At 39.4% G+C, this 26,739-nt stretch overlaps 2 protein-coding genes across 5 annotated transcripts in view; one reads left to right on the forward strand and one right to left on the reverse strand.

Annotated features, from left to right (window-relative positions):
• Positions 1-647: 647 nt before the first annotated feature.
• On the reverse strand, positions 648-11,189 carry SPA17 (sperm autoantigenic protein 17). Of its 2 annotated transcripts, XM_073808042.1 has the most exons (6): positions 11,052-11,066; positions 10,549-10,587; positions 9,806-9,986; positions 6,141-6,211; positions 4,285-4,359; positions 648-960 (listed from the first exon to the last, which is right to left on the reverse strand). In XM_073808042.1, the coding sequence occupies exons 3-6, from the start codon at positions 9,957-9,959 to the stop codon at positions 817-819; spliced, it is 444 nt and encodes a 147-aa protein (XP_073664143.1). In that variant the 5' UTR covers positions 9,960-9,986; positions 10,549-10,587; positions 11,052-11,066; the 3' UTR covers positions 648-816. The 2 variants fall into 2 exon arrangements, with proteins under 2 accessions (XP_073664143.1, XP_019797282.1); XM_019941723.3 differs by lacking the exon at positions 10,549-10,587 and having other exon boundaries at positions 11,052-11,189.
• A 47-nt stretch (positions 11,190-11,236) lies between these two features.
• The window catches only part of SIAE (sialic acid acetylesterase), a 36,893-nt gene continuing 21,390 nt past the window's right edge, over positions 11,237-26,739 (forward strand). The window contains exons 1-3 of one of the 3 annotated variants that reach the window (XM_004321232.4): positions 11,237-11,388; positions 14,967-15,128; positions 23,173-23,348. In XM_004321232.4, coding sequence (XP_004321280.1) covers positions 11,322-11,388; positions 14,967-15,128; positions 23,173-23,348 — 405 coding nt within the window. In that variant the 5' untranslated portion in view covers positions 11,237-11,321. Of the gene's footprint in view, positions 11,389-14,966; positions 15,129-17,414; positions 17,479-17,675; positions 17,788-23,172; positions 23,349-26,739 lie in introns of those variants that run through there. The other 2 variants (XM_073808041.1, XM_019941727.3) reach the window with 2 other exon arrangements.

Genomic DNA, 26,739 nt, shown 5'->3' on the forward strand with positions numbered 1-26,739 from the left:
AATGGTTCATTGAAAAAAACAAAAAAAAGGCATAGGCTCCTGAGTTTGTGAAATAGGTATTATCATTTACACATTAAAGAAACTTGGGAAGTTTTAGCTAAAGAAGAGAGCATTTATGATGTTATGATAACTTTTGTTTTTTGCAAATGCTATGCATTAGTCTTATTCTGTGTGGTTCTGGAGAGCAAGACAATAAAAAAAAAAAAGAAAACTGTCAACAGCTGCATGAGTGTAAGAGCAGATATTTACTACTAAATCCCAGCACATGAATTGTGCGCAATACATTTTTTTTCAATAAAAGATTGCATACATGACAAATGAAAACCAATGGGTGAAACTTACAGGGAGACAGATTTTTGACTCAACTTATCTTCTAATAATTTGAGTTATTCAAAAATTAAATGGACTATCTTTGAAAAGCAGTGGAATTCTCTACTACTGGGAGTGAAAGAGGAGCCAAAGGACTATTTTTCAGGGATGTGATAGAGAGGAGTTATTCATTAGATAATGGTTGAATCACACAGCCTCTGAGATCTCTGAAAACTCAGATACTCCAGCTTTGTAACTCTAAATCCAAGGGTCTCTAGACATAGACCTGGGAGAAGTATAAATAAGACTCATGATCTCAGAGAAGTCTTCAAGAGGCATGGGTTCAATGGCATGTTTATTAAACACATGCTCGCGACAGATTTTCACAACAGCAACAAATGTTATTTCACTACCTCAAATCTCACTTATTAAGAAAAATAAGACAGTCACAACAAGGTTGATGGATTTGGATTTTTTCGTGTTTTCTGGGATGTAAAGCCAGCCTCCTCACTCGTTTTCCTCTGTTTTTTCTTGAAGATCACTCGATTTCATTTTCTTTACCTTCTCTCTGGCTAAGTGTCCCCGGAAGGCTGCTTGGATTTTGATAGCAGCATTTTCCTCCATGTCCTTGTCTTTTTCAGAAGATTCATTCTCAGAGAGGAGAAAAAGTAAGAGACTTCTTAAGCATCTCATATTTTGATGCTATAAAAATAAGTGTATAAACTTAATCAACTTAGGGATGTAACAATTGAGATGGGTTGCTTCCTGAAGGAATTTTATATATCATCACGTTGTATATGTACCAAATGGTGGATGCCAAAATATCAGACATCTTGTTTTGTCACTCTTTGATATGTCTCTGCAATAAAAGATCATTGCCAACTTCTTCCCCGCAAAACAGCTCCTATTCAACATTTTTTGGGGGAAAATAAGTGAGAATCCTTGAAGCAGGGTAAAAATGCCAAGAAGGGGCTTCCCTGGTGGCGCAGTGGTTGAGAGTCCGCCTGCCGATGCAGGGGACACGGATTCGTGCCCCGGTCCGGGCAGATCCCACATGCCGCGGAGCGGCTGGGCCCATGAGCCATGGCCGCTGAGCCTGAGCGTCCGGAGCCTGTGCTCCGCAACGGGAGAGGCCACAACAGTGAGAGGCCCGCGTACCCCAAAAAAAAAAAAAAAAAAAAAAAAAAAAGCCAAGAAGAATAGTAAATGTGCTGTTTCAAAATAATCATGATTACACAAAATGGATTATTTTTAATTTCTCAATGATTAGCTAATTAAAATCATACATTTAAAATGAAATGCCAAAGAGGAATCCATTTAGTCCAATAAAATCAGTTTTAACATGGTTGGTTGAATTTTTGTACACAGCTTCCTTTTTAAAAAAAATTTAGGTATAATTTACAGAGAGTGAAATGCACAGATCTTAAGTGTACAGGTCAATAGATATATAGCTTTTAATATTTTTTTAAATTAAAAAAGTGATACACATACATTTAAAAACTTAAATACCACTGGTAGTGAAAGTTTTCTCCATCTTCCAAAATCCTATACCTAAAAGGTAACCCATCATCATGGATTGAGTATATATATCCTTCTAAAATTTCTCTATATACAAATGTATTCATATGGGTATATATTTGCCTTTTTATTTAAAAAATGAGATCATGCTAATCACAATGTTCTGCAGCTACTTTTCCCATGTAACAATGTATCTTGGTTCCCTTTTTCCCTTTTTTTATGTTATTCAGTATATAATTCTGCCCATTCCTTTTTTTTTTTTTATGATACCATTGTAGTCCATTGTACTGATATACTTTGATTTATTTACTCATTCTCCTACTAATGGACCTTTGGGTTGTTCAACCACCCCCTCCCCCCATGGCAAAGAGGCAAATCTATCTCTTAAACTTTATTTTTATTTATTTTTTGCGGTACGCGGGCCTCTCACTGTTGTGGCCTCTCCCGTTGCAGAGCATAGGCTCTGGACGCGCAGGCTCAGCGGCCATGGCTCACGGGCCCAGCCACTCCGCGGCATGTGGGATCTGCCCGGACCGGGGCACGAACCTGCGTCCCCTGCATCAGCAGGCGGACTCTCAACCACTGTGCCACCAGGGAAGCCCCTAGCTCTTAAACTTTAATATGCAAACAGATTGGTATAAAATCCTCTGAGATGATGCCCTAATGTGGGCAAATGAATTATGCTGAAGTTGGAAATCAATGGGCTCTCAATTCAAAGTCATAAAAACCTGTGTAAGGGCACCTATTAAAGATGTAAGGAAATGACACTACCTTCCTTCTTTCCTGACCTCCCACTGCATCTTATGCTAATGTCAGGCTGACTGAGTTGCACTGATATAATTCTGAGATGACTTACAAAGGTTATAAGGTAAACTTATGACCCACTGGGTAGGAAGTAAGGTATTCCTGGAGGGGGATTGCCCATTTTGGGTGTCAATTATTGGGTAACTAACTGGGACATTAATACATGAAAAGAAACTCAGAAGTTTGGCCTTCAACACTGTAGACTGTGAGTTCTTCTTTCTCACTAGGCTTGGTCCTCTTGAATCTGGACTATGAAGCATATAGGCAGTGACATGCTGGTAAACGTTTAACAACTAGCCCTCCAGAAAAAAAAATTGGTCCTGATTTGTAGTATTTATCATGATCTTAATACTCCCACTGTGGCTGATTTCAAGCTATCAAAGTGATATTATTGAACACGGGGTTGTGTACATATGTGCATGACTGTCTCTTAAGAGCTGGCTTTAGCACACCACTGAATACAGGCATCTTTGAGAGTGGACCGAGCCTAACCCATTGTTGCTTGAATGTAGGCTGTCAGGCAGGAAGTCATTTTTGTAGAGCGAAATGCATGGAAGATGAGTAGGACTCATTGTGTAAAGCCATTTTATTTGGCTGTATGCAATTCCCCATGAGCTTCCTTTTGTTATGTCTGAACCTTTACCACTGTGTGGTGATGAAAAGTTAGTTAGTGAAAAGTTAGTGAAAAGTTCCTGAAGTGGAAGGTGAATCTGAAGGATGAAGACTGAGGCTGTATACCCTGAGAAAACCATAATTCAAAAAGACACATGCACCCCCAATGTTCACTGCAGCACTATTTACAATAGCCAGGTCATGGAAGCAACCTAAATGTCCATCAACAGATGAATGGATAAAGAAGATGTGGTACATATATACAATGGAATATTGCTCAGTCATAAAAAGGAACAAAATTGGGTCATTTGTAGAGACGTGGACGTACCTAGAGACTGTCATACAGAGTGAAGTAAGACAGAAAGAGAAAAACCAATATTGTATATTAACACATATGTGTGGAATCAAGAAAAATGGTACAGATGAACCTATTTGCAAAGCAGAAATAGAGACACAGACGTGGAGAACAAATGTATGGACACCAGTGGGGGGAAGGGGTGGGATGAATTCGGAGATTGGGATTGACATATATATACCACTGTGTATAAAATAGATAACTAATGAGAACCTGCTGTATAGCACAGGGAACTCTACTCAGTGCTCTGTGGTGACCTAAATGGGATGGAAATCCAAAAAAGAGGGGATATATGTATACGCATAGCTGATTCACTTCGCTGTACAGCAGAAACTAACACAACATTGTAAAGCAACTATGCCTCAATAAAAAATTTAAAAAAAAAGACTGAGGCTGTGATTTTTGTCTGTTCTTCCCCTTGGGGAGATTTTCCCATCCATAATCTTCTTCCATAATCTTGGAAAATAAGATTTTATTTTTAAGGGGAACAATGAGTTTTCCTTTATAAGAGGCACGGCTAAAATTGATCCACCAGTTAGTATATCACTGGTGCTAGTTATCTAAAAAGCAAAATCATGATTTTAGCAATATGGATAACAGACTGGATTCATATTTGGAGGATAATTTTAAATTGAGGGATGTCATTCTTTGTAGGAATCCAATAGTACATGGAAAATATAACTTACTAAGGCTGTCACCTCTTCCATAGATGTTTGAGACTTTTCCTTTTCAGGCTCACATTTCTCCAGTGGTTCTTGCTCCTAGAGGGGAGAGGGCCAAATAGACAATATTTCCAAAACAGTAAAGTCTTGGATCAAACTGCTTAAAGGTAATTAAATATTACTTTAAGTTATTGATAAGTGGTGGGAATTAAACACACATTTTTTAACAAGGAAAGTAGGTTGGGAAAAGGGATAAAAGAAAACTCTCAAGGGAATATGCATAAACAAATATTAAAGACCAAGGAATTGGTTAAAAAAAGTTTGATCTTTTGTTTTTGGAATGTGTATAATATTGTTTTATATTAAAAACAAACCATTGTCTTAAACTAAAAGCTGATATGATGCTGTAATGAATCCTGAACAAGGAATAAAAAAGAGGTGCCAATAGTTTCTCAAACAGGAATGAAATAAATGCTATTGTATTCCATAGTATGAGGTCAAGTTGACTTTTTAATGATGTTTGTAGATTAAAAACTGAGTCAAAGAAGTAAGTTTTGCTGTAGGGAAGGATTTAAATAGAAAAAAATGGAAACCAGCTCCATTTATTTTGACATGGTTACTGAAATATTACTCCAGAATAGAAGCATGGTTAATTCAAAACCTTATGGGAAGAGCTTCTTTAATTCATAAAACATAAATTTAAGCACATATAAGCTAATCAAATAAAGCCTTTAGAATTCAAAAGAAGAAAAACCACTCTAAAATTGCTATGTGAATAAGATTTAACATTTTTCAACATTATTCCTTTGATTTCAATAAAACATGAACACAGAGAATCTACTTAAATGGAAATAAACAGAACACCCTCATATCTGGCAGGCACAGATGGATGGAACTTCACTTTTGAATTCATGGAATAAGTGACAGGGGGATTTCCTCAGGAAATCCCCCAAATCTACTGTGCAACACCATCAACATTTGACCTTTGTTAACTCCTTTTAATTCTAATATCTGCTGCTGCTTCATGGCTAATTATTATCATACTTGCCTAGAGTACTGCTTCTCAGATTTTAATGTACCTACAAGTTACTGTGTGGATCTTGTTAAAATTTAACCTCTAGCTGGGGTAGAGCCAGAGATTGAATTTCCACCAAGTTGCCAGTTGGAGGCAATGACGCTGGATCATACAGAGCCTTTCTCAACCGGTGTTCCTCATTGGGATCATAGAACACAGAATCTTGAAGTGATTATTTTTCTCAATTTCCCAAAGGATGGTACATAAATAGAATCATTCTAGATACAAAGAAGAGACATTGATTCCTTACGTGCAATGGATGCCTTTGGCTTAGGGCTTAATTATTTTGAGGCGTCTTGGTTGAGAAAGACTGGTTCTGAGAATGCTGCTAAAGAGAAGATAGACTCTCTGAACAGATTGGCTTAATAGAGAAGACTCTATACCATTACCATCTTTAATTCTAATCAGTCTTTTGTAAGACGTCAATGATAATGAAATAATTGGACAAACAGCGTTTTATTTTATGAAATATCATTCATTAATTCAACCAATATTTATTGGGTATCTGCTATTGATAAGCACTGTGATACTCAATAACATTGGAACAACAAATGAAAGTAATTATTCTTTCACTTTCAAGTACGTGCTTCCTGTTGATCATCTTTAAATTTAACCTAAGTACTGTACACGATGCAGAAACCTTAGAAAAGAATTTCTTGCCAGAAAGAACAGCACAATCAAAAAGGTTTCATAAGATATTTGTGATGCCTCTCACAATATTCATGATTTTGGGAGATCCCAATAATCTCTGTATCGGAGACAGGAAGAAGAATTAACCAAATCCAATAGCTTCACGGGACCATACCTTGAATGCATGGTTGTTATAGAAGCGGTCATCTACCTTAGTCGCCCATTCTGCTGGATCAAAGTTGGTTTCTAAATAACAAAAATATAATAATTTCAGACTTACTTTGAGTTCATTAAAGTAAATGTAGACTAGTAACATAAAATGTTTTCTTTTTCAAATTATAGGTCCTTTACTGCCAGTTGAAAATTTTATTGACGCTGTACACAGCCTACTGCTGTAGATATAACCAGTGATTATTAAATATATGATGATGAATTAAACATTAGATGAACGCTTGAGGATATTTAGAAAGGCAGTTAAAAAACCTAATTGCTGCTTTCAGAGTTTACAGTAAAATGGGAGAGACAGAGAACAAATGCTAATACTTAAATATAAGTATAGAAATTTATCGTTATATAATTATGGAAACATTATGTATTAGCAAACATGGGGGAAAATGTAACAAAAATAAATGTTAAATAGTAAGGAAGTTTGGAAAAGTGAAAGATGGGAGAAGTTTTTTAAAAATTAGGCATATTATGTAGTCAGTTGACATAGAAGTATTTAAACAGAATTTTTCTTTAACTTTTCATTATGAAGAATTTCAGATTTAGAAAGTAGAGAGGATAATAACAAATTTCCATGAGCACATTACTCAGATTCAACAATTATAATCTCATGATTGATCTTATTTTATTTGTAACTTCACTCACTTTCCTGCCCTTTCTTCTGATTATTTTCAAGCCAATCCCAGGCATCCTACTATCTTATCTACAAATACTTGCTTCAGTATGCATCTCTAAGATGTAAAGCCACAATACCATTATCACACCTAAAACTACTAACAATAATTCCTTAATATCATCAACTATCCAAATTTCTCCCATTGTCTAATATATTTTTGTTTATTTATTTTTTTACTGCTGATTTGTTCAAATCAGGACCCAAACAATGGGCACACAGAGCCTTTTGTTATGTCTTTTAAATCTCTTATAATTGAAACCTCCCTACCTCCCACCCCACATTTTTTTCCTTGCAATTTATTTGTTGAGGAAATTGAGTCATTTTTCCTTTGGAGTTTTCCACAGTTTAGATATCTGATTTCATTCCCGTTATGATTTTTTACCAAGTTCCTCTGCCTTTGAATTTCCTGTAGATTGCTAGTTAGATCTATAGGTCTTATCTGATTCAGGTTTGAGTTTTTTTTTTCAAGAATACTTCATAAGTAGCGCGGTATAATTCTGCCAGGAGATATATAATATCTGGTTGTTTCTCTTTATACAATTTTTATGGGCCCATTGATGATGACTGCTTAGATCATTTCTTTAGGGTTGCAAAATGGCAATATTCTAATTTGATCATTACTTCTTTATTTCTGGAGTACTCAATAAAAAATACTTTCCCTGTTTGGTTACCCTGAAATACAGTTCTTACATAAAAGGTAGGTTAAAGGTTTGATTCTTTTCCTTTATTTACCAGTTTTCAGATTAATCAGTTGGTTCCTTAGGATCCTCTCAACGAGTTTTCTTGATTTTCTTTTTTAGTAAATAATTATGAATTAATGAATATTTAACAAATTGAACGAATTTCAATCCACTGCATTTATTAATCTTATTGATGCTCTAATTGTCCAAAATTGGCCAGTAGGGGCTTATTCAGGTGCTCAGATGTTCCTGAGTCCTTTGGAAACAACTCATAATCTTTGATAGTTTTCTTATTTTCTGGAATGGCAAGGTGTTGAGGCTCATCTTGCATATTTCCTGCCCAGTTTATGGGATTGGTTAGTTCTCCAAGAAGCTCTGGTTCCTGGAAGATGGTAGTTGGAGGCCAAAGTCTAGGGACTAGGTGCTCACTGGGACTGGGTTGGTCATTGTTTTGAGGCCTTTAAAAAATATAGAGAGCTAGAAAATAATACTTTCACTTTTCAAAGAGAAAATATATCATGAAGTCTGATGATATTTTTCAATTCAAATTTAGAATTATGGGATTTTATCAACTTCTTTCATTTTTATATTTGTATGTCATTTTTCTTACACTAAAAATCCTATTCCTAATAACAGTAGGACAGTTACTTATTTGCTATGTTCTACAATATATAAAAATTACAGAATAACTGCACTATAATATTATTAAATATTATTATTTTCAGTGATAACTGAAAACAATTTAAGATTTTTTTTAAAAACTTCATTTTATTTTTAGGCTGTATCCATCAGGAATGCACAAAGTACTGTGTTATAAAGTCCCTTGAAATAATTCTTTTTTGTGTGGTTATGTTACCCATTTAATACTAGTTAGGTTCATTTGTTTCACTTTGCTTCTAAATTTAGAAATTGCTTAACAATTAAAAAATTTAATTCTATTTTATAACTATGTGAAACATATATGATTTTGAATTTAAGATGTATTCAGACAAGTCTAGCTTCTGTCCTGTTCCCTCTGCTCTCTGTTCCTTCTCCTGCTAGAGGTAAATGTTTTTTTGCTTTTTTTTTTTTTAGAGGTAAATGTTAATTTTTTAAAGATTTATTCTTCCATTTAAAAAATATAAATGAATGGTTATGTATTCATATCAACACCTCTTTGTTAGATAATTGGTAGCATACTAAATACATTTTTTTCCACCTTACTTTTATCACTTAATATATCCTGAGGGTCACTGCATAACATCATAGAGCTCTTCCTCGTTCCATTTTTGTTTGTTTGTTTACAGCTATACATTAATCAGTAGTGTAGATGTACTCAAGTTTATTCAAAAAATCCTCTATGATGAATATTTGGGTTCTTTCCTCAAGTAACAATAAATTGTAAAATGATTAAAAATGGAATGTTTATTTGCTTGTGACTATTTCTAGTCATCTTTACTACTCTGTTGGAATACTGTAATCAAAAGTAATGATGACAGCTTAAACAAAATGGTTGTTCTAGTCAGGGTTTTTAATAGAAACTTATAGCTGTAATAATTCTCATTTTGACCAGTGGGTCAGGTCTTGATTGTCATGAACCGTCAAAGCTGGGAATTTGGAAATTTTATTTATGGAAGTGAAGAAACTCTGCTTTAGCTCTCAACCAAAGAGTCACAGTTGGCAGGAATCTTAGTCTCTGGACAGGATGGAACCTTGGAAATATAGAAAAAGAATATAAATTACCTTCCCAAGCTGGAAGTTCACTTTTCAAAGCAGTTTTTCTCTGTGCCTTTATTGAGGAACAGTTTCATATACCCCTGTGAATACCAACTTATTGAATCTAAGGAGTACAGAATTATTTTTTTTACAACACTTAATAATACTTTCAAGTAAAAAGAGTCAAAATGTAAAGAAAACCATAAACTCTCCTCCCAAGAAGAATAGACAGTCAACTGCCTGGGAGGCATAGGAACAGCATGTTGGAAAACAGACAGCTAGAGTGGGTGCTCTCCTGAGCTCCTCTTCCACCCCACGTGTCCATGAGAAATACAAAGAAGAGGGTCTGAGTGATAAACAGTAATCTTCAATAATGTGAAATAATGTGATTTAAGAGAGCCTGTCAAAAAGGCACATGCTGTTTCAAATAGCAAGAACTGTTAGTTGAAGATACCTGCCCCATAAAGGCTTTCTGTGGAATAGGAATGGTCTTAAGCAGGTCTCACCATAATCAAATGCTTAGTCTCTTATTTTTTAAAAAATGCCGATTTTAAAAAAGCTTACTCTCTCTTTTCTCTAGAAGATTCTCAAAATATGCTGCTGCAAAAGCTGGTATATTGTCCGGTTGCTCCCTCAGAATCTCGCGTGTGAGCCCTTCAAGAAGATTCCCAAATCCTTGTGGAATTCGGTAGTGGGTGTTGGAGAATGGAATCGACATCTCCTTGGGAGGAACTGCCTATTGTACCTAGAGATTCATTAAAGAGTACTGTCTTTAAATTTGTCTGATTTTACTTATATAATCACAACTATGACAACAAATTACTTCTGAGACTCCAAATTTCTGGACTTCAGTCCTTTTTTTCCCCAACACAGCCCAAGTCCATCCATTTCTTCCAAAGAGTTTTGAATTTTTCCATTATTAGAATATTAAAAATATTTAATAGGTGAAATTATTTTTTTAAAATAATTTCCTCCCTCTTTGTCTTTAAAATGGTAATTTTTCCTATCCCACAGGAATTTAGAGAGAATGATTGTTAAAAATTCATCTTAAATTGCCGAAAAGACCCTGTTTAAGGTCTAAAGTTAAAAAAACAGAGGAAAAAAAACCTAGTCCTTGTTATAGAAATTAATTTGTCGAGTGAATTAAGTTTCACACTTAGTCGTTCCCTTAGCTTCCACTTCTGAAGCATGACCTACAATGCCTCGTTGACGCATCTATATACTCTGGAAGGGGCAGTGGGGACAGAGCGGCTGGGGGCAAAGTCATGATTTTGCAGTTCCAGCCTGCAAAGTTTGGGGATGCTTACATTTTCTGGTTTTGTCTCGACCCGGTCTTCTCTTCCTGTCTTGGAATACAAGGGTCAGATAAGGATAGCTGCTAAGCAGCGGGATGGGCTACTGAGTCTGCAAACAACACTCAGGGACCTGGCCTGTTTGTGAGAGTATCAATGCCGAATAAGGCCGGAAGCCGTGGTAGGGGTCTAGGTGGGGGACTAGTCGGTTTAATGAGGCCGAATCTATAGAGTTTTTCCTTCTTATTTTGAGGGAACAGGAAATGAGGCATTGAGTCATTCTAGGGTTGTGAAAAGGAAAGACTCTGAACTAACGTGGGGAGTGGAGGGCGGTCGGAGAGGGAACACTGGTCTAGTCGGGGGCGGCACGGCGAGGATCTGGGATTTCGGACTCGCTGCTTGGCTCCCAGTCTGCCCTAGGCTTCCCAGAATGCGGCGGGGATCCTGAGAGAATACGAGAGGCGAAGGGAAAAGGCGAGGTCTCGATTTCGGAAAGGAAACGGGGTAAACCGCCTCACCTCTCAGGTCTCTCAGAGCTGGAGCTGATGGTTCAGGTTGTGTTTTCTCGTTGCCGGGAAACCGTGTTTTGTTTTGTTTTTTCCATTCAACTACGGCGGCCGAGGAGAGGCACGGGCCCTCCCGGAAGCCGCGGACAGCTTCGCGGACTGAACGGCCTGGGAAGGGCGGAGTCAGGCCTTTTCCGCCCTGATCAGGCCCCGCCCCACGGCCCCGCCCCCGATGGCGTCCCCGCCCTGAGACCTTCGCTGTGGTGAGGGCTTCTCACAAACATGGTCGCGCCGGGATTTGTGTTTGGGCTCGTGCTGCCGTTACTCCTGCGGGCCGACGCAAGTGCAGGTGAGGCGGCCGGGCTCGGCCCGACCCCTGCCCGTCCGTCAGCCTGCGCGGGCTCCGAGATAACCGCGTCCTCCGCAGGACCGCCCCCCGCGCCCTTCTCTCTAGCTCCGGGAAGGAACTCCGGGTAGGAGCCGGGTTCCACCACCCGGGCCTCGGTTGCGGGTGTCCGCTGGGCAGGAGCCCCGGCCTGCCCGCTTCCTCCACTCCCTTCCACCGCCCCTATGTTGCAGCATGTGGGGCAGCGGGAGAGTTGGGTTATCTAAGGAGGGGAGGCCCAAATGTGCCCAGACCGAGGCCCTCAGTGTCTGAATAATTGCAGGGGAACTCGAAGGGGAGGGGGCGAAGCTAGTTAGGTAATATTTGGAAACTGGTGACTGAGTCATCCAAAACATTTCAGTGCAGCCCCCTCAGTGGTGCCCCTGGGGAGGGTTTGCTTCAGGCTGGGTTGCTTGGGGGAATTAAATTTTCCTAGTTTAAGTGGTGATTAGGGCTAAGGCATACAACCCCCTCACTAGCTCAGAGTATGTAAGACTCAGCTTTGATTCCTGCTGCAGCTCGCAGACACTGCTGGTGGGATAATATGCATGGCATTGGGGAGGAGGATGACTCACTTTGACCATTGTCCAGGTCATATCGTGTCATTTGAATACCCCAGACTGGATGCTGGGTCACAGAAAAGAAATGAAAGTTGAGGTGGGAGAACAGAGTGCAGAAAAATGACTGCACTACCTAAGAACCTGCAAAGTACCCAGATGCAGACAAACCGAAGCCCTTAAGTGGTTTTTCAGGGTTTAACAAAAGTGAAAACTAGCAGCAGTTTATATCATTTCCTGACTCATCCCCACTCAGTGACCTTTGAGTCCAGTATATGAGGTGGGGAGAAGGGAAAGAGGAGAATAGGGCCCTTATTCTATTAATTTTTCTGTTAAAGGCTGTTAACTTTAACATCACTATTTTACCTTTGCCTTTGGGTCATATTGTTACATCACCTTCATTAACAATGACTTTATTTTCTAATTTATTAATGCTCTAAATTTTCTTCCCTTATTTGGTTGCATATCCTGACTTCTTTCCTTCAAATCATTCCCCCTGTGCTCATGTTTATCACGTAATAGTTGAAATGTGCAAACATGTATGTAGCAATGATAAAATGAACACCCCGAGGCGCTTCACCCAGCTTAAGAACTAGAACGTTCCCAGTTTTATTGAGACTCCATGGATATTCCTCCCTAGTGCATCCACCAGTTCCTCACCAGAGGTAACCACTGTCCTCATTTTGTCAGTCTACTTTTAACTTCCCAGAACACTAATTCCTGTTTTTCTACTCCAACACCCAAAGGAAACATTGAAGACCTAAAAAAAAAAAATCAAATGTTGTGTCTTTTATTTGACAAAAACAATTACCAGTCCCACCTCCTTTCTTGTTCTCCTGTTTTGTCCATTGCTCAATTCCTTGGTAATATTCCACTGTCTATTCTTATCAGCTTGGAATGTGAGCTTTATAAGAACAGGGAATATGACTTGTCTGTGATTTACCACCAGTATCTAACTGTGGCAGAGTGGAAATTGCAGTGACTTTGGAATCAGGTGGCTTGATTTCTTGTCCTGTCTTAAACTACCTATGTGATTTGAGGCCAAAGAAGTTACTCTTTGTTACACAGTTACTCTTCCCAGTAGAATGTAAGCTCCCTGCTGGCAAGGATTTTTGCCTGCTTTTTTTTTCTTTCTTTCACTGTTACATCCTCAATGCTTAAAATCGTGCCTGGCACACAGTAGGCATCTTTAAGTGTTTGTTGAATGAATTAATGCGCAAACTATTTTAAAAAATTACCTAATCTACTTGGGTCTCAGTCTGTTGATCAGTAAATAACGTGATTATACCCCAGGGTGTAAAAAATGCTTTCCACCTCTAAAATTCTTTAACTCAGAATAGAGCCATGCACAAAGAGGTTCGGTGAATGTGTGTTGTCGAAAACAGACTGACTGGGAAAAGTATTTTCCCCAACATTTGAGAAGGTGGCTGCACACCTCCAGAGCCCCTTATTCGCCTGGGTTCATGCCTGCGGCAGCCAGTTTTCTTCAATCCCTTCCCCACCCCATCCTCTTTCTGCTCAGCTTTTAGGCCTTTGGTTTTCAGGTTTTGTTCCATATAAAACACTTACCCAAGACAAGGCCTTCCCACACATGCGCCTCTTCCCTTCCCTCCAACGTGCTTATGCAATTCTGGGCTGTTGTAGTCTCTTCTTAGAGCGTTTTGCTCCTGGTAGCTGTGCATCTCCAGCCCAGTGGGTCTTCCGGATGATCTTTGATTGTCATGTAGGTTTTATGATGGAACAAACTCCTAAGAGAGAGCTGAGGATGTCTAGGGACTGGGTTGTTATTCGAAGTGCAGGAAAAATAGGCCACCAAGTCTGTGTAGGAGACCCCATTAGCTGTGCTGCCCTGTTAAGTATAGCCTGAGGGGCTGTCATCATTGTAGCTTCCAGGGGGGAAAATGTCAACTTTGTTAGTTCTGATTCTCTTTCCTGCCAATCATTTTTGTTTAAAACCCTTTAAAAAAACCTTAATTTTGTTAATTATTTTCTTCTAGGGAGTTTTGTCTGTTTTGTTCAGACAAATTGGGATGTAACTTAAAAAAGATTTTTTTCCCCCTTATGAAGTTTTGATGAGGAACCCACTGAGATAATTTGGATAGATGCTTGTTATTAATAAAATACTTCGATATAGGCTGGATGTTAAAAATAGGAATGATATCGTTAAAGTGAATTCTTATTCAGTCTTGTTAGTGACTGTCTAGAATAGAATCCACAGTTTAAAGTGCTCATTCTCTTTTTGTATAATTTAGCTTGTGAAATGGGTGAATTGCAACAAAAGACCTTTTGTTCAGACACTTTGACCTTCTGTCTCTCACTGACCTTATTTTTTGCATCTTAATTTATCTGAATTTACCTTAGAAGGAAGCAGACTTGTTGCAGATATTCATAAATGTTTATTTAGAATTTTCAGTGGGTTGTCAAAAAACAGGATAAGGAGAATTATTGAGGGAAATTGACACTGAGAGGATGGAAAGGGGGAGATAAAGAGGGAGGAAAAGTTTAGAAAAGGCTGTGTTGAAGAGAGGCAGCCTTCTTTATTCCCAGCTATGAGGAGTGGGAGTGGTAATGGGAAGTAGGGAAAGGAAGTGGTTTATTTTTCTCATAAATACCGTCTGTGAGGTACATAAAAAGAGAATTTTGGTGATTATGGGGGGAGAGAGTCAAGTGTTTGGGCCAAGCCTGAGAGCAAAGGAAGATGAAGAGCTTTGAAGGGGAGGAGGCTTGTGGTAAATGGGTTGCCCTAGGCTTTTTGAGTTTTCCTTATTGGTCATCTTGTACTGTGATGCATATCGCTGGAAACTGTTCTTGTTATGTTGCTTAGCTAATTAGGAGGATTAAGCTCTCACTTTAGAAAATTAAAAGGACTGGTTATCTTCAAATTCTCATGTATTAAGACTGTATGTTCCTTGCCATTTCACCAGATTCAATCTGGTGATGAATCTCTCCAACGATGCTCTCCTAAGTGTTTGCTAAATTTTTTAGATGTTGGTTTTCGCTTTGCTTCCTACATCGATAATCACATGGTGCTGCAGAAGGAGCCTGCAGGGGCAGTGATTTGGGGCTATGGAGTATCCGGAGCCACAGTGACAGTGACTCTGTGCCAAGATCAGGAAACCATCATGAAGAAAGTGACCAGTGTGAAAGGTAAGACAGGCCATCCTCCGCTCAGCTTTTGTCTTCTTCTGCCACCTGCTGGATGATCTGAAAATGAATCCTAATAGTCCAGCTCAGGTTATCCATCCATCTGTCGATCCATCCATCGATCCATCCATAAAAGTTCTTTGAGTATTTACCATGTGCACTGAGGATACAAAGAAAAATAAGACCAAGTCAAAGTCCCTGTCCTCAAGGAGCTCATGGAATAATGGGAATAGACACCAAGCCATGTAGTGCAGTGTGATAGGTGCTCTGGTGGAGGTGGATATGGGGTATCATGGGATACAGAAGAGAAACATCTAACTCAGATTGGATGGTAAGGGAAGGTTTCCACTGAAGGTGACATTTGAACTGAATCATATATAAAAGAGAGGTAGTATTGAGGAGGGGTTAAGAACCTAGGCTCTGGAATTCACCATCCCCATTCAGACCCTGACTCTGTTGCTTAATGGCTGTATAACCTTGAACATGTAATTTAACATCTCTGTGTCATAATTTCTTTATTTGTATAGCAGTGATAATAATAATATTTAGGATTATTGTGAGGGTTAAATGAATTAACATATCTAACGTACTTAGAACAGTGCCTGGCACACAATAAGTACTGAAGAAGTGTTAGCTGTTGTTATTTTTGTTACTATTATTATTATTATATTTAGTCAGTCACTCAAATATTTACTGAGTGCCTACTAAGTGCCAGATACCATGCCAGGCACTGGTTATGCAGTGATGAGCAAAACAGATGTGGTCTCTCCCCTAATGAAGCTTATGGATTTGAGGAGAGACAGAAAAATAAGAAGCAATTACAGTTAAGTGTAGTAAGTGCCACAATTGGGAAGTATAGAGTCCTATGGGAGTGCTTAAGAGGGAAAATTAACTTAGCCTAAGGCTTATTTTGAAAGGTGAGCAGGGCGAGCCAGGTAGAGGGAATAGCCTGGGCAAAGGCATGGAGGCGTGAGTGAGCCTGGGTCACTGGAGGAATGACAGGCAGGTTGGTTTTTCTGGACCACTGGGGTGTGTGACCGGTGGTGGATGGCAGGAGATAAGGTTGGAAATGTAGGGAGGCTAGTTTGTCGTTGCTATGGAGCGTGCACCGTACTTTGGATAGATGGATTTTAAGCAGCAAAATAACACAGTCCAATCTGTGTTTTAGAAAGATTACTCTGGCACCACTGTGGAAGAAGGACTGGAGATGCATGAGACTAGAGGTGGTGGGACCTGTTAGCAGGCTGTTATGATATTTAGGCAATAGACATTGAAGGCTTGACCCCAAATAGTGGCTAATTCTCAAATAGGTGAGAATTAGCAGTTAGCAGGCTTCAGGAGCAGAGACTTCCTAAAAGGAGTCTGTGTCTAGAAGAGATAAAGATGTAAAAAAAAAAAAAAGAGAGAGAGAGAGAGAGAGAGAGAAAGATGTATAAGATAACGTGGGGAGGAGCTCAGAGTTACTGGATGCAGGAAGGTGTGTTCAGGGCTGGGTCAAGTGGAGACCTGGTTGTATCTTAGTTAGAGGTAACTAGGGAGCTATGGGATGTTGAGGTGAGAGTCAGGTGAGGAGGCTTCTCTGGGGGGGTGGAGTTAAGGTAGAGGCTGGTGGTTTGATAGGGACTTGAATATATATGTGACAGCGAAGCTTGTGGAAATTTTATTGGCCCCTGAAAACAAGGATTACCTGATTCGTTTTGTCAATATACGGGACTGATATCCAATCCAGAGCGATCCAGATGCTGGTGCAGACTTTTAATAATTCATTTCCATTCAGCAAACATTAAGAAATACTAAGTACCAGGCATAGATGCAAGGTAAGTGCTTCTAGTTCTTGGGCTTTAAGTCTTTTTAAGGTAAGAAGCTTATTGGGTGAAATTCAGAGACCTGAAGGGGAAGCTTAAGCTGATTGAGAAGTTGTTCTCTGTTAGATTTAAATGCTATTGGTGACTTGTAGGATACACCGAAAATGAAGAATTCAGGAGACTAGCAGTGCTTTCTTTTTGTGTTGTGTCATTCTCAGAAATGAGCAGTACGGAGTACAGATAGTGGTGCTCTCAGTAAAAAGACATTGATTTAGAGATCTAAAGAATTGATGTAATTGTTTAAAAACAATAAATAGGATTTCTTTTCCTTAGTGCTAAAAAATAGCATTACCAGTAAATATTTAGGAGACAGAGACTGTACAGTGTCGTAGAAATAGAGAAAACACATAATACATAGCATTTCAGTTTTTAAAAATATTCTTATGCATTATTTTTAGTTTTTTCCCCTTCATGGCTGTCGCAGGGCCAATATTTGGAGTGTCCAGAGACGAGACAAGAGGGTAGGTGGTGACGAGAAGGAATAAAAGGTAATAATTAGGGGATGAGCCCCTCTTCTCCTTTACGGTGATAGTGAACCTGCTCACTTATTTTGAGTTCAATTCTATAAACATCAACCGAAGGCTTATTATGTATAAAACACTGAGCTAGCAACCCTAGAAAATACAAAGAAGAATGTGCCCACCCTCCAAGAACTCACTGTCTCATGCTGTCCTTTCACATTTAGCAATTTAGGTTCAAGTAATGCTTCAGTTGCTTCACTGCAAAGTGATGCTTCATTTGGAGTTAAAATATCCAGCAGCAACTTAAGGGAGCCAAGTGATTCGTGGACTCTTGAGGTAATTTTACAGGAAAAGAGATTGTTATTGGTGGGGTGGCGGGTAGATCTCCACACTGGCTTGGGAGAGAAGAAAGGTACTGTGGTTTATACAGATCCACAAACCTACTTCAGTGGACAGCGTGCTCTGTCTTGCCCATGAAGAAAAATGGATAAAATGTTATTTGGAATAAAAGAGATAGACATGTAAGAAATTTCACAGGGCAGTGAAGAAAATGTTTCTCAAAGGAGATACTATAGGGCATATTGAAGGGTTGACTTCTATTTAAATTTTGATGATGACTCTGGGATTTTCAGCCAGACTCTCTATCTCTGTTAATATTTAACTTATTACCTATAATCCCCTAGGTGCCCACAGCAAAGTGGAATTTAACAACGTAAAGGTTTTTGTCCAGCAGACTGACACTTAAGCATTGGGAAAATTAAAACCTGAGGGATGACTTGGAATATGGTCAGGTTCTGGGCCTGTTCAAGCCAGGTTGTCAAGTGATGCATGATGATTCTCTCAGACACAAGGAGTAAAATTGGGGCAAATAGTCTATATCCTCTCACTTTGACACACATGGGGATGCATATGTAGGTGATAAACTGAAGGCGTATCTGCCTGAATTTGTCATGATTGAGGTAAATAGAAAATACAAAAGGCCTAAACCTCTTAGAAAATTTAAAATCTCCTGGTTGCAGTGTTAGCGTGCGTGCTAGTTTTCTGCGCCATATAATAAGTTACCACAAACATAGGCGCTTAAAACAAACACACTTTTACTATCTCACAATTTCTGTAGATCTGAAGCCTGACCATCATTTATCTGGGTTCTCTACTCAGAGTTTCAGAAGGCTGAAATCAAGGTGTTGGCTGGGCTACATTCTCATCCAGAGGCTCGACTAAGGAATGATTCGCTTCCAAGCACCCTTAGGTTGCTGGCAGATTCATTTCCTTGTGCCTGTAGAATTCATGGCAGCATTTCTGCTTCTTCAAATCTCTGACCGCTAGACCCTATTTAAAGGCTCACCTTATTTAGGTCAGGCCCGCCCAGGATAATCTCCCTTTGGATTAATTTAAAGTCAACTGATTAGGGATTTTAATTATATCTGCAAGACCCCTTCATCTTTTCCATGTAATGTAACTTAATCATGAGAATGGCATCTTATCCCGTTTGCCATTTTCTGTTGATTGGAAGCAAATCATATATTCTGCCTGCACTTGAGCAGAGGGACTATACAAGAGTGTGACTCACTGGGGGTCCCCTTAGGGTGTGTCTGCCGTAGCAAGCTATAGTTTAAGTAACTTGCATCAACAGTTTTATTGATAGAAAAATAGTTAAGCTTTTTTTTTTTACATTGATATTTGGTGGTGGTGGAGATGAACTTTATACAGGTCAGGCAGGGGCGGTTTGGGCAGTAAGGCCTTCTTTATCTCCAGGTCACTTCCACAAACGAGTGGACCCGTTTGCAGCTGGTGAAGTACCAGGCTTCTGTGGGGGAAGAGGTGATCAGGGCCGCTTCCAGCTCTAGGTTTTCTCTCTTGGGAAGGGAAAGGTTGTGGGATAATTTTCCTTTTTCTCTTCTAGGTTTCTGAGTTTTGGCACAATAACCTGAAAAACAATTAACATCTGATGTGAATAGCAGAGAAAATATAGCAAGATGTACTTCATGACTAATCATGTCTCTAGACAAATTCTTTTAATTTTTTGTCTTTGATTGTTTATTCCATTTTGAGGTGGGGTTGGTCAGGGAGATGGAGAGAACATGGAGAGAGTTCTTAACTTATGCTCTTGGCTGGAAGAGGAAGAGAAGAAGGACAGTGAGAAATAGGCCACCAGATACACTAACCATTGGGCAGGAAAACACAAAGCCCCAGTCAGTCTGCGTGGCTTTCTTGTCAGTATAACCCAGGAGGACTGGGGTTTACTCTCTGCCATTTACTTGATGGAGTGCCCGGCACCTGGTAAACGCTCTCAGTGGCTGTACAATGAAGGAAGGGCATGAATCTTCCTAGATAGAAGAAGAAAGAACGGGAGGAAGCAGAGGTTTGAATGCAACAAAAATGAGCATTTACAGAAACCTGAGCCCGGATCGGTAAGAGATGTTGCAAGATAGCAAGTGATTGGGGCCCAGAGGAAGGAACCAGAGCAGGTGTTGCTCAGAAAGCCCATCCAGCTCAGCAGAAGCCAGCTGGATGGTGACCTTTAACTCTGTGGTTTGTCACTCAATTTTTAAAAAATATTTATCTATTTATTTATCTATGTTTGGCTGCATTGGGTCTTTGTTGCTGCTCGCAGGCTTTCTCTAGTTGTGGTGAGTGGGGGCTACTCTTTGTTGCGGTACACGGGCTTCTCATTACGGTGGCTTCTCTTGTTGGGGGGCATGGGCTGTCGGCGCACGGGCTTCAGTAGTTGTAGCACGCAGGCTCAGTAGTTGTGGCTCGCGGGCTCTAGAGTGCAGGCTCAGAAGTTGTGGCGCACGGGCTTAGTTGCTCCGCGGCATGTGGGATCTTCCTGGACCAGGGCTCAAACCCGTGTCCCCTGCATGGGCAGGCGGATGCTTAACCACTGTGCCACCAGGGAAGTCCGGTCACTCAATTTTATTGCTTGGACTCAACCTAATGGACTTGGTGGGTCAACACAGTTTCTGAAATCTATAACTGGACGTCACTGGCCTGTGGTCAGCTCCACTTTCACCAACCGGTCCTTAACGGACAGGCCAAGGCCTAAATAATTCTCCTTGTGAAACGTCCCACCCTTGCCCTGAGTCTAAGAAACAGTCTTCACAAGGGCCGTTCTCCTTTGTATATATTGATACTTACATGGCAGTAAATCCACATTGTTTTAAACAAATTATTTCTGAGTTACTTTGACCATTAATAACCCCTCTGTAGTGGAGCTGGTTTCCCCTGCCTTGCGTGGCAGTTAACTTTACTTAACACTCATTCTCGTGTCAGAGTTTTTCTCTTATGAAGTGGGAGAGGAAAAGAGCTAGAAACTAAAGGAACTCGAGGACTAGAACAGAAGCAAGTCTTGGTGGAAGTGGAGCAGTTTCCTGCGGGGGAGCAGTCCTGGGGAACAAGGCTCAGATCTCCATGCCTAGCTCTCTTCAGACGCTTTAGGCTCTAGAGGGAGCTCATCCTCCGGGTGTAGGATGGTGTTGCCCTGTTTTGCCCCAACATCCCCCCCTTTCCTTCTTTGTCTTTTTCTTGCTGGGCAGCAAAGCTTTTCGGAAGCTCTGGTGAAGGCGCTTTTCCACACCAGCCATATTGCCTGGATGGAGACTAAATGTAAATACCTAATTAACAGCAGTGACTAGGAATAGCTTGCACAGTAGTAGAAGGCTCAAAAATAGTCCTGTCCTGGGTTTTCTAGGGATTGACCTCATCATCACAAATGAGTAATGTTGGTGGCAGGAGGACAGAGCTCCAGTAAACAACGTCAGTGCAAGAAGTCTGGAAAGACATTGGCAAGGCTGTGGTTGGGACAGATTGGAGAGTCTGCCTGCTCAGACGAGAGAGCCATACGGAGCACATCACACCTGTGCGACACAATCTGTACTAGCTGCCCACTGTTTCCAAAACAGTGATTTTTCTGCTTTAGGTGAATTCTGCATTTAATATGTTGATGTCTGTGACTATGGGTGGTGTTAAAAGCAATAGCGAACATTTAGTCCTGGGCTTAATTGACCTCGCAGGGGTGGGAGTAGCAGGCTCAGTCAGCTGTGCTTCTGAGAGGAGCGACCTGTGCCCTTTCACTGATGCCTGAGGGTTTTGGATGTTTCCCACAGGACTCTGAGCAATCCTTTATGGTTTGAGCCTTTACCAATCTCCTGCCGTGAGGCTGGACTTCTCTTCTTAGCTCTTACTGATTAAGAGGAACTTAGCACAGTGTCTGGCACAAGTAGGCACTTGGCTAGTTTTTTTATAATTAATTTTTTCTGGTTGGTGTAATAACCTTAGGATGCCTCGTTTCCAGCTCTTGCGATTCTTTCCCTTTGAATTTACATTGATCCGATGGACACAAATTATAAATCAGTCCATATTCTTCAGCATTATGCCAAGAATATTTATTTTTTTAATAAATTTCTTTTCTTAAAAATTTATTTATTTTATTTATTTATTTTTGGCTGCGTTGGGTCTTCGTTGCTGCACATGGGCTTTCTCTAGTTGTGGCAAGCGGAGGCTACTCTTCGTTGTGGTGTGCGGGCTTCTCATTGTGGTGGCTTCTTGTTGTGGAGCACGGCCTCTAGGCACGTGGGCTTCAGTAGTTGTGGCTCATGGGCTCAGCAGTTGTGGCTCACAGGCTCTAGAGCGCAGGCTCAGTAGTTGTGGCGCACAGGCTTAGTTGCTCCGTGGCATGTGGTATCTTCCCAGACCATGGCTCGAACCCGTGTTTCCTGCATTGGCAGGCAGATTCTTAACCACTGTGCCACCAGGGAAGTCCAAGAATATTTATTTTAAAACAATCATCTCTCTATTTTGTCTATTTTCTCCCTCTCGTTTCTTCAACTTTGTTCCTGTTGTTTGGTTCTCCTAGGCATAATTTTGCCACTTGGAAGATATTTTTCTTAAGTTTCCGAGTATGATGTTGGCAGCGGTGGTGGTGTGCGTGGGTGAGAGGTGGGAAGGTGGTAGGGGGGTGGTTCCTAAGGAATATGCTATGAATTTCTGAAATAGGGTCTTGGATAGCTTTTCATCTCCCAAACTGCATTCAAAAACCTTAAGTCTGGTGGATAACTCTGTGAAAATAATTAATTGGGCAAGTCTCAATATCTTCTTCAAAGAGAGATTAATTTATGTGCCTCCTACTACTTCTTTATGTGTCACCTGTTTAACTGTTGATAGGAGAGCCCAGAACCACTGGTGGTATTAATCCCTGAGAGCAACAGGGGGACGAGTTGGGGGGTTGATGACAAGGATGATACCATCAAGTCAGTTTCAGATGATAAGTGATTTTCTCTAACCTGTGCTCACATTTGATTGGATACTTACAAGTTAGTTTGGGGCACTGGGTAAATCTGTTCGATTAGGATTAGGTTAATATTGATAGTTGGATGGTATAGGAAGAATTTCTATTTTATATTTTTGTATTAAACTCCCTTGAATTTTAATCTCTGTATTTTTGTCTGTCCTCGTTTAGGATTATAACTGGGTGATTTATTTTTCTTGTAAATGCTTTGATTAAAAGTAAGGAGGGATTGGTACAGATTAAAGATAGCTACGCTGCTGCTTTTGTTATTTCTGTTGACCTGTCTGAAATTTGGCCAATCTTCATAGCTTTGAATCCAGTTCATCACAGAAGCTGGGAATCGCCACAAATGATCTGATGCATGATAGGATTGGGTTTTAATTTCACTTTAGTTGATTGATTGATTAATTCTTGGAGCCTTGTTATTGTTTCAGCACACTCTAATAGCTGGATGGTGGTACTGGATCCTGTGAAGCCTGGTGGACCTTATGAAGTGATGGCACAGCAGACTCTTGGGAGGAAGAACTTCACCCTGAGAATTCACGATGTCTTATTTGGAGATGTCTGGCTTTGCAGTGGGCAAAGTAACATGCAAATGACTGTTTCACAGGTAATTTGCAGAGTCTCAGTGTTAATAATGTTGATACAAGAAGAGAAAGGAGGAAGAGGAAAGGGGCAAGGAGGAGAAGGAGGTAGAAGCCTTCTTTTTCTACTGTGTGCCAAGATCTGTTCTAAGTGCCTTCTTTGCATGTGTTAATTAATTTGATTAACAACTTTATGCGATAAGTACTTATATGATATTCCCATCTCACAGATGAGGAAACTGGCCCATCTGAGGTTAAGTTCCCTGCCTAAGGTCAGAGTGTAATTGTGGAGCCAGGATATGAATGCGACCCCAGAGCCTGCTTTCTTAGTCACGGCTAGTGTGTCAGTGTGTGGGGCACTATTTTCTCACCTTTCTGGGCTAAAGGCAGAAGCGAGAGAGTATCTGATGGTAATGGAGATTTCATATCAAATTGAAGGCAAAGTAGATTACTCTTCTTTTTGATTGGTTTAGAAGATGAGCTTCTGGAGAGAGCCTAGGGAATCAAAACAATTAGATTTTGTTTGAATGCTGGGCAGCTAACATACTCTGTCTTTTGTTGTTATGGAGATTTAAAAATTGAGAGTGAATGTTGGCTTTGCCTCTTACTAGTTGTATGGCTTGGAGCAAATCACTTGGTGTTTATGAAACTTTGTAAAACATGCTTTTAAAAAACTGTGGTTTAAATGAATATAACATAATGTGTATCGTTTTTGGTAAGTGTACAATTCAGTGGCATTAAATATATTCACAGTGCTGTGTGTACCCATCACCACTATCTATCCTCAAAACTTTTTCATCATCCCCAATGTATACTCTGTACCCATTAAGCAATAAATCCCCCCTTCCCCTTCCTCCTGCCTCCTGGTAACCTCTGTTCTGCTTTCTCTCTATGAATTTGCCTCTCCTAGGTACTTCATATAAGTGGAACCATACAATACTTGTTCTTCTGTGTCTGACTTATCTTGCTAAGGATCATGCTTTCAAGGTCCATCCATGTAGCAGATATCAAGCTTTTATCCCTTTTTATGGTTGAATTGTATTCCATTGTATATGCCACATTTCGCTTATCCATTCATTTATTGATGAACACCTGGGTTGTTTCCACCTTTTGGCTATTGTGAGTAATGCCGCTATGAACATTGATGTACAGATATCTGTTCCAGTTCCTGCTTTCAATTCTTTTGGATATATGCCTATGAGTGGAATTGCTGGGTTAGTTCTATATTTAACTTTTGAGGAACCACCAAACCATTTCCACAGTGGCTGTACCATTTTACATTCCTACCAGCAATATACAAAGGTTCTAATTTCACTGCATTCTAACACTTTACTTTCCGTTTTCTTGATTATAGCCACACTAGTAGGTGTGCAGTGGTATCTTAATGTGGTTTTGATTTGCATTCTCTAATGACTAGTGATGTTGAGTATTATCTCATGTATTTATTGGCCATTTGTATATCTTATTTGGAAAATTGTTTACTTAGGCCATTTGCCCATTTTTGAATTGGGTTGCTTGTTGTTAAATTGTAGGACTTATTTGTATCTTCTAGGTATTAATCACTTGTCAGATACACGATCTGTAAATATTTTGTCTCATTCTTAGTTTGTCATTTCACTTTTTTGAGAGTGCCCTTTGATACATAAAAGTTTTTAATTTTTATGAAGTTCAGTTTATCTATTTTTTCTTTTGTTGTCTATGCTTTTAGTATCATCTTCTTGAAATTGTTGCCAAGTCCAATGACATGAAGATTTTCCCAATGTTTCTTCTAAGATTTTTTTGGTTTTATCTCTTAAGTTTAGGTCTTTGATCTGTTTTAATCACTTTTTTGTGTATAGTGTAAGGTGAGGGTCTAACTTCATTCTTTTGCAAGTGGATATCCAGTTCTCCCAGCATCAATTGTTGAAAACACTGTCCTTCGTCTATTGAATGGTCTTGGCACTTTTTTCAAAAATCCATTGGCCATATATATGAGGGTTTATTTCTTGGGTTTCTAGTCTATTCCATTGGTCTATATGTCTCTTCTTATGGCAGTACCGTACTGTTTTAATTACTGTAGCTTTGTAGTAAGTTTCAAAGTTGAGACATGTGAGTGTTCCAACTTTATTCTTCTTTTTCAAGATTGTTTTGGCTATTCAAGATCCCTTGTAATTCCATATAAATGTGAGGATATGATTTTCCAGTTCTGCAAAAAAGGTTGTTGGAATTTTGATAGGTATTGTGTTGAATTTGTAGATTGCTTTGGGTAGTACTGACATTTTAACAATGTTAAGTCTTCCTATCCATGAACATAGAACGTTTTTCCATTAATTTATATCTTCCTTATTTTTTTTCAGTAATATTTTATAGTTTTTCAGTGTACAAGTCTTTTACCTACTTGGGTAGATTTATTCTGAAGTATTTTTCTTTTACATACTATTATAAATAGAACTTCTTTCTTAATTTCCTTTGAGGATTGTTCATTGCTCATTTATAGAAATGAATGATTTTTGCATTTTGATGTTGTACCCTGAAACTTTGCTGAATTTGTTTATTAGCTCTAGTAGCTTTCTTCTAGGTTCTTTGGGATTTTCTATGTATAGGAGCATATTATCTGCAGTTAGAAATAGTTTTACCTTTTTTTTTTTGCAATTTGGATGCCTTTTATTTTTTTATCTTATCTAACAGCTCTGGCTAGAACTTCCAGTACAATGTTGAATAGTAATGGTGAAAACAGACATCCTTGTCTTGTTCTTGGTCTTAGGGAGAAAGCTTTTAGTCTTTCTGTGATGTGACCTGTGGGTTTTTCATAAATGCCTTTTATCATATTGAGAAAATTTCCCTCTATTCCTACTTGTCTTAGAGCTTTTTTCATGAAAGTTTGTTGTATTTTGTTAAATGTCTGAGGCTTAGTTTTAATGACTATACTGCAACTATATCTGACCTAACTAACAGGGCCATTATGAAGATAAAACTATTTTGTTTGTCTCTAAAAGGCCCTTATAAATTGAAAAGTGATGTCTAAATATAAGATGTCATTATTTAAAAAAGCTTTTTATTGTAAAAACATCAAACACACACGAAAGTTAAGAGACTTATAAAGACCTATATATCCATCACCTAGATTGACAGTTGTGAGTATTTTGCCATATTTGATTTATCTGTTTGTTGTTGTCATTGTTGAACCATCCCAAGGTAAGCCGTGCGCAGACACCTTGATACTTCAGTTAGGGGTCATGTGTCAAATTGATATATATATTCATATATCAAATTAATATATATATATATATATATTTTACACAGAAATAAGAGCTGTTGATGACTCTTTTTTTTTTTTTTTTTTTGTGGTACGCGGGCCTCTCACTGCTGTGGCCTCTCCCCTTGCGGAGCACAGGCTCCGGACACGCAGGCTCAGCAGCCATGGCTCACGGGCCCAGC

The sequence above is a fragment of the Tursiops truncatus genome, chromosome 8, assembly GCF_011762595.2.
Source record: "Tursiops truncatus isolate mTurTru1 chromosome 8, mTurTru1.mat.Y, whole genome shotgun sequence".
Classification (NCBI taxonomy): Eukaryota; Metazoa; Chordata; class Mammalia; order Artiodactyla; family Delphinidae; genus Tursiops; species Tursiops truncatus.

Bases quoted from the DNA above. Each gene is read 5' to 3' on its own strand.
- SPA17 (XM_019941723.3), bottom strand. From the start codon at position 9,959: ATGTCGATTCCATTCTCCAACACCCACTACCGAATTCCACAAGGATTT. The intron at 6,212-9,805 runs GTAAGCTTTTTT...TTTGTTATTTAG, and splicing joins TCTTCTAGAGAAAAGAGAGA to AAACCAACTTTGATCCAGCA. The intron at 961-4,284 runs GTAAGTTATATT...CTCCTCTCTGAG, and splicing joins TGGAAGAGGTGACAGCCTTA to AATGAATCTTCTGAAAAAGA.